Source organism: Gadus chalcogrammus, chromosome 2, assembly GCF_026213295.1.
Source record: "Gadus chalcogrammus isolate NIFS_2021 chromosome 2, NIFS_Gcha_1.0, whole genome shotgun sequence".
Lineage (NCBI taxonomy): Eukaryota > Metazoa > Chordata > Actinopteri > Gadiformes > Gadidae > Gadus > Gadus chalcogrammus.
The window spans coordinates 739,490-746,989 of NC_079413.1; the positions used below are offsets into that span (position 1 = coordinate 739,490).

The 7,500-nt window shown below is 44.8% G+C and overlaps 1 protein-coding gene across 1 annotated transcript in view; it reads left to right on the forward strand.

The window, feature by feature from the left end:
* The window catches only part of col1a1a (collagen, type I, alpha 1a), a 19,909-nt gene that overhangs the window by 753 nt on the left and 11,656 nt on the right, over positions 1–7,500 (forward strand). The window contains exons 2-15 of the mRNA XM_056609656.1: positions 851–1,042; positions 2,613–2,635; positions 3,809–3,844; positions 4,338–4,430; positions 4,888–4,962; positions 5,116–5,160; positions 5,843–5,896; positions 6,120–6,173; positions 6,318–6,371; positions 6,473–6,526; positions 6,642–6,695; positions 6,881–6,925; positions 7,106–7,159; positions 7,268–7,312. Coding sequence (XP_056465631.1) covers positions 851–1,042; positions 2,613–2,635; positions 3,809–3,844; positions 4,338–4,430; positions 4,888–4,962; positions 5,116–5,160; positions 5,843–5,896; positions 6,120–6,173; positions 6,318–6,371; positions 6,473–6,526; positions 6,642–6,695; positions 6,881–6,925; positions 7,106–7,159; positions 7,268–7,312 — 878 coding nt within the window. The remainder of the gene's footprint in view (positions 1–850; positions 1,043–2,612; positions 2,636–3,808; positions 3,845–4,337; positions 4,431–4,887; positions 4,963–5,115; positions 5,161–5,842; positions 5,897–6,119; positions 6,174–6,317; positions 6,372–6,472; positions 6,527–6,641; positions 6,696–6,880; positions 6,926–7,105; positions 7,160–7,267; positions 7,313–7,500) is intronic.

Below are 7,500 nucleotides of genomic sequence, written 5' to 3' on the forward strand. Positions count from 1 at the left end.
TCAGAGTGTCTGAAGTCTTTGTTTCCACATCTGCTTTTCGGTCACCTATAACCGACGTCCCGGCGCCCCCTCGTGGAGGTTAAGTGTAACAACAGGAACATCTGGAGAACACATCTAGTGGCCTCCCTCCCTCCCTCCCTCCCTCCCTCCCTTTTTCCCCTCACTTTCTCTCTCTCTCTCTCTTTCCCCCCTCTCTCTCTCTCTCCCTCTCCCTCTCCCTCTCTCTCTCGCTCTCTCTCTCGCTCTCGCTCTCGCTCTCGCTCTCCCTCTCCCTCTAATTGAAAACACATCCAGACTTTGCAAACATTTTCCACAGCGCAGGGCGACTGTCCTGCGTGCCAACTCCCCCTCCCCCTCTGAGCTCACCACTCAGGCGCAGATCCAGCTGGGTCTTGTCTGAGGAACCTGGACTGGTCTGAGGAACCTGGACTGGTCTGAGGAACCTGGACTGGTCTGAGGAACCTGGACTCCAGCTGGGTCTGGTTTGAGGACCTGGACTCAAACTGGGTCTGGCCTCAGGATCGGGTCTGGTCTGAGCACCAAGGTCCAGTTTGAGGACCTGGACTCCAGCTGGGTCCGGTTTGAGGACCTGGACTCCAGCTGGGTCCGGTTTGAGGACCTGGACTCCAGCTGGGTCCGGTTTGAGCACCCAGGACTCCTGTGGTCCATTCCCCTCCCATGACGTCAGGGCCCACCAGTCTTTGTTTGGAACAGTTCCCAGAGTGTGTCGATGTTGTAGACGTGTGCCTCTGTCCATGGGAGCGAAGGTGCAGATGTTCACTGGGATCCTAGAGCAGCGCTGTTAGGACTACAGCCCCCCACTCACCCCCGGCCTCCCCTCTGTCCGTAGGCTCAGGCAGCAGCTGTACCCTGGACGGACAGGTCTTTGCCGACCGCGACGTGTGGAAGCCCGAGCCATGCCAGATCTGCGTGTGCGACGGCGGCCACGTCATGTGTGACGAGGTCATCTGCGAGGACACCTCCAAGTGCGCCAACCCCGTCATCCCCCACGATGAGTGCTGCCCCATCTGCCCCGAAGAAGGTAGGCTGCCCCCTCTCAGACCTCTGGAACGCTCTGTTTACCTCTGTCGACCTCTAGACAGCTCTGGAAACGTCTAGAAACCTGTACTTGCCTTTAGAAACCTCTAGAAAGCTCTGTTTACCTCTGTCGACCTCTAGACAGCACTTGAAACGTCTAGAAAGCTGTACTCGCCTTTAGAAACTTCTAGAAAGCTATATAACCCTCTTGAAACTGGCATACACCTTTAGAGAACTCTAGAAACCTCTGCAAAGCTCTGCAAACCTGTATACATCTTTCGAAACCTCTACATTGACATTGAGGGCATTTAGCAGCTGCTTTTATCCAAAGCGTCCTACAACGGTTCACATACACATTCACACACCGACGGCGGAGTCGACCCCGCAGGGCGACTGCCAGCTCATTGGGAGCATTCAGGGTGAGGCGTCTTGCCCAGGGACACCTCAACACGTAAATAGGAGGAGCAAGGAATCAAATTAGCAGCCTTCCGGTTACAAGGCAACCCGCCTCCTGAACTGAGCTGACCTAGAGAAAGCTCAGTAAACATTCACAAACCTTGAGAGACCTTTAGAAACCTCAACAAACCATTATCAACCTCTTTAAACCTGTATACAACTTTGTTGCCCTCTACAAACCTTTATAAAACTCTACAACCATTATAAACCTAGATAAGCATTCATTAACCTCTAGAAACCTTTATATAGCTTAATTAACCTGTATAGGTATGATATACCTTTATAAACCAATGTTAACATTCAGAAACCATTGGAAACAAACCTTTGCTGTTTACATTATTTATCAGCTTTTTAGATTTAAAAGTTGTGAGTGTAAACTGTATTTAAAGAGGTTTACATACATACTTCTATTTTAAAACTCATCTAACACCTTTGTATAACTGTTTACACATTAAAATTACATTTAAAAGCTTTTGGATCATTTATTATTAAAGCTTTACAAACAGTTATTTGATACATAATTAATACCTTTGTAAAAATATCGACATATGTATGCCATATGCCTATTTCCAGAGCATCACTATTTTGACATTTCACATCCAGTCTAATCCTGAAATGTAATGAACTATTATATTTAATTACTTCATATTTTAGCTTCTCTCCTAATAGAGGAGGATTGTTTTAATTCTAGAGTAACCAAACAACCAGTTGTTATTACTCTAGACTGGTAACCAAACAACCAGTTGTTATTACTCTAGACCAGTAACCAAACAAACAGTTGCTATTACTCTAAAATAATAATAACCAAACAAACAGTTGCTATTACTCTAAAATAATAATAACCAAGCAAACAGTTGTTATTATTCTAGAATAGTAACCAAGCAACCACTTCTTATTACTCTGGAGTAACCAAGCAACAAGCAAAAAATATAAAATAAGAATATTAAAATCAATGCCATTCTATTCTATTTCATCTATATAGCTACAGATGATACAAATGAATCAAATGATCTTTATGTCTTTATATCTATTTGGTATATGATAGTATTAATTGATCTCTTCACTATAGCTCCAGAATGACGTCCTTATTCTAAATCTACTCTTGTTTTTTCCCACAGATTTCCAGGAGCCCCAAGTAGAGGTGAATATGAATTATGATTTTAATTATGATATGTATTATGATCATTATGATAGGCATTATGATATCCATTATGATTATGTTCATTATGATGATCATTATGATAGGCATTATGATATGCATTATGATTATGTTCATTATGATGACCATTATGACAGGCATTATGATATGCATTATGATTATGTTCATTATGATGATCATTATGATAGGCATTATGATATCCATTATGATTATGTTCATCATGATATTCAGTATGATTACGTTTATTATGATATTCATTCTGAAATTAACAATGGTGTTTATCATGATATTTATTTTGATGTTTATCAGAATGAGTTTCATTGTGATATTCATTTTGATATTCATATTGATAATCATTATGATGTTCATTAAGATATTAATTTGGATGTTCATTATGATGTTCATTATGATATTTATTCTGACCTTTATTATAATGTTTATTTCGATATTCATAATGATGTACAATCTGATATTCATTCTGATGTTTATTACGATGTTTATTATGATATTCATTTAAAATCATTCACATATTTATTATTATAATCCTGTTAAAATTAAGATGAAGTTATTTGATCAAGTAGATTGCCCTTTGATTATGTTGCTTCTTTGGTAAAGAAATATGGAAGATCAAATCAGTAAAAATATGAATGCATTTATACTATTAAATGTTTGATCGGTTATCTGTATAAGTATCAATTAAAATTACTAAAGATAATATCAGTTTAAATATTATTGATTAGCCACCATGAATGATCAAAGCATTGAATCTTGTTCAGATTTGTTTGGATAATATGTTCTATACGATATGAGTATAGTATAGTATGTTAGAATATGTGTTGCGTCATGTCATGTATTATGTAATGTGTTATGTTGCATTATTGTATAATTGTATTTTGTTTTGTATTATTCACTTTATTATATTATTTAATTTTGAATATGCAATATTTACTTAACAGTCGATTCTTTTATATCTAATATCTAATGTATATTTGGAAGTAGATTGCTTTATATCGAATAGTATATTATGTGATATATGCATATATATTCTTGGGATATTGTTTTATATTTGATATCTAATGTATAATATATATTTCCTAGTTTATAATTTGATACCTTATATATACTTAATTAAATGCCTTGTGTTTATTTTCCCAGGGACCCCAGGGAGAGCGAGGCCCAAAGGGAGACAGAGTGAGTTACCTCCGTCTGGCCAGCAGAGGGTGCTGCTGCCTTCTGAACTAACAATGACGCCATAGGCCTGTTATCTACAGGGCGGCTCAACTAGAACACTTACGGTCCTCTGCCTTATCTTAAGAGTAGAGTCTCTCAGCACTGGTACAACAGACCAGGTGAGTTACCTGTAGAGTAGAGTCACTCACCACTGGTACAACAGACCAGGTGAGTTACCTGTAGAGTAGAGTCACTCACCACTGGTACAACAGACCAGGTGAGTTACCTGTAGAGTAGAGTCACTCACCACTGGTACAACAGACCAGGTGAGTTACCTGTAGAGTAGAGTCACTCACCACTGGTACAACAGACCAGGTGAGTTACCTGTAGAGTAGAGTCACTCAGCACTAGAGTAACTCACCACTAGTACAGTACCAGGTGAGTTACCTGTAGACTCACTAGTGGCCCCGGACCAGGTGAGCAGGTTACCTGTACTGACCCGGTCTCTCCCCAGGGTCTGCCCGGAGCTCCCGGTAACGACGGTATCCCCGGCCGCCCCGGCGCCCAGGGCCCCGCCGGCCCCCCCGGCCCCCCCGGCCTCGGAGGAGTGAGTCCCCGCCCCCCTTCGCCTGGTCGCCACGGCGACCGTTTGTGTCTGTTTGTCTGTGTGTGTTTGTGCGTCTGTTTGTGTGTGTATATCAATTTAAGCTGTGTGGGTATTTGTGTGTATGTGTTTGTGCGTGTGTGTGTGTGTGTGTGTGTGTGTGTGGGTGTGTGTGTGTGTGTGTGTGTGTGTGTGTGTGTGTGTGTGTGTGTTTGTTTGTGTGTATCAGGTATGTGTCTATTTGTGTGTGTGTGATTGTGTGTGTTGAAATTAATTTGTGTCCGTGTTAATCAGGTATGTGTGTATGTGTGTTTACAAAAGGGCGTGTTTGTGTTTTTGTGTATCAGGTGTGTGTGTGTGTTTAAATAAGTGTGTGTATGTTTGCGTGTCTCAGGTGTCTGTGAGTGTTTGTGTCCATCAGGTGTGTTAGTCTAACCTGTGTGTCTCTTTCCTCCAACAGAACTTCGCCCCTCAGATGTCCGGTGGATATGAAGATCACTCCAAATCCATGGGTGCACCCATCCCTGGACCCATGGTACACACGCACACACACACACACACACACACACACACACACACACACACACACACACACACACACACACACACACACACACACACACACACACACACACAGTGTTCCTCAGTGTATGGCTGACATCATGATGGTGTTGTGTTTGATTGACAGGGCCCCATGGGACCTCGTGGCTCCCCCGGACCTGCTGGTGCTAGCGTGAGTTCACTTCCTGTTTCCTGTTCCTGATTCTCCCTGCACATTAGGTTCATGAAGTCATACCGACATCATTTCCTGTTTTGTAAGGAACATCACAGGGTGACGGTTTTCTACTGTCTAACCCCTACCTGCTCCTTAATGACCTGTCTCTGTACTGTCTAACCCCTACCTGCTCCTTAATGACCTGTCTCTGTACTGTCTAACCCCTACCTGCTCCTTAATGACCTGTCTCTGGACTGTCTAACCCCTACCTGATCCTTAATGACCTGTCTGTACTGTCTAGCCCCTACCTGCTCCTTAATGACCTGTCTGTACTGTCTAACCCCTACCTGCTCCTTAATGACCTGTCTCTGTACTGTCTAACCCCTACCTGCTCCTTAATGACCTGTCTCTGGACTGTCTAGCCCCTACCTGCTCCTTAATGACCTGTCTGTACTGTCTAACCCCTACCTGCTCCTTAATGACCAGTCTCTGTACTGTCTAACCCCTACCTGCTCCTTAATGACCTGTCTCTGTACTGTCTAACCCCTACCTGCTCCTTAATGACCTGTCTCTGTACTGTCTAACCCCTACCTGCTCCTTAATGACCTGTCTCTGTACTGTCTAACCCTTAGCTGCTCCTTAATGACCGGTCTGCTTGCTTTGGTCTGTGTTGTATCTTATGATATCATTCATGCTACAGGGCCCTCAGGGCTTCACTGGACCCCCCGGTGAGTCTGGCGAGGCCGGAGCTTCTGTAAGTAACACACACACACACACACACACACACACACACACACACACACACACACACACACACACACACACACACACACACACACACACACACACAAATTCAGACACACACACAAATATATGTATACACAACACCTACACTTGGATAAAACTACAGAAATAAACACACTTTGTGTAACATTGTGTTACTGCGTGTAACTGTGTGTAACTTTGTGTGTTTTCAGGGACCCATGGGCCCCCGCGGAGCTGCTGGGCCCTCTGGCAAGAACGGAGAAGATGTAAGACCTGTCTGTCTGCCTGCCTGTCTGTCTGCCTGTCTGTCCGTCTACCTGTCTGTCTGCCTGTCTGTCTGTCTACCTGTCTGTCTAGTACTAGGTCCCGCCCCTGTCTGATCCATCCCATAATGCCCTGTCTCCCTGCAGGGTGAGTCCGGCAAGCCCGGTCGCAACGGTGAGCGTGGATCCTCCGGCCCTCAGGTGAGTCTCCCTCCCCAGGGTCGGGTTAGGCCCCTCCTCCGGGGTCCGGGTCGGGTTAGGCCCCGCCTCCAGACACACTGACCCCTCCCTCTCTTCCTCAGGGCGCTCGCGGTTTCCCAGGAACCCCAGGACTTCCAGGGATCAAAGGACACAGAGTGAGTGGCTGTCTCCTTGGCAACAGCGGACCTTCCTGTTGGGGTCCTCTGGGTCTGCAACACCTGTCTCTCTCCATAACCTGTCTCTCTCTAACAACTGTCTCTCTCTCCCCAGGGCTTCAGCGGATTGGACGGAGCTAAGGGAGACTCTGGCCCTGCTGGCCCTAAGGTACGCTCTCCCCTCCCTCCCTCTCTCTCTTTGCTCATTTTTACGTTTACTTATATATATTTTTAAACCTTGCCACTGTGTGTGTGTGTGTGTGTGTGTGTGTGTGTGTGTGTGTGTGTGTGTGTGTGTGTGTGTGTGTGTGTGTGTGTGTGTGTGTGTGTGTGTGTGTGTGTGTGTGTGTCTAGGGAGAGGCTGGATCTTCAGGAGAGAACGGAACACCAGGAGCCATGGTGAGTTTGAACCCAGGAAAATTAATAAAATCTGGTGGTTTCTGCCCAGCATGAAACAGGTGTAACTCTCTCTCTCTCTCTCTCTCTCTCTCTCTCTCTCTCTCTCTCTCTCTCTCTCTCTCTCTCTCTCTCTCTCTCTCTCTCTCTCCCTCTCCCTCTCCCTCTCCCTCTCTCTCTCAGGGACCCCGTGGTCTGCCTGGTGAGAGAGGTCGTGCTGGACCTTCTGGAGCTGCTGTAAGCACACACTCGCACACACTCATACTCACATACACATCATTGTTGATGAGTGTGTAAACAATGAAATTCACTCTCTCTCGTTGTCTCTCTCTCTCTCTCTCTCAGGGTGCCCGTGGTAATGATGGTGCTGCTGGTTCTGCTGGACCTCCCGTAAGTCTCACCATGACATCACCATGACATCATCATGACCTCACCATGACATCACCATGACATGATCATGATATTATCATGACATCACCATGACATCAGCATGGCATTATCATGACAATACCATGACATCACCATGACATGATCATGGCATGATCATAACAAAGCCATGACCATGACATTATCATGAC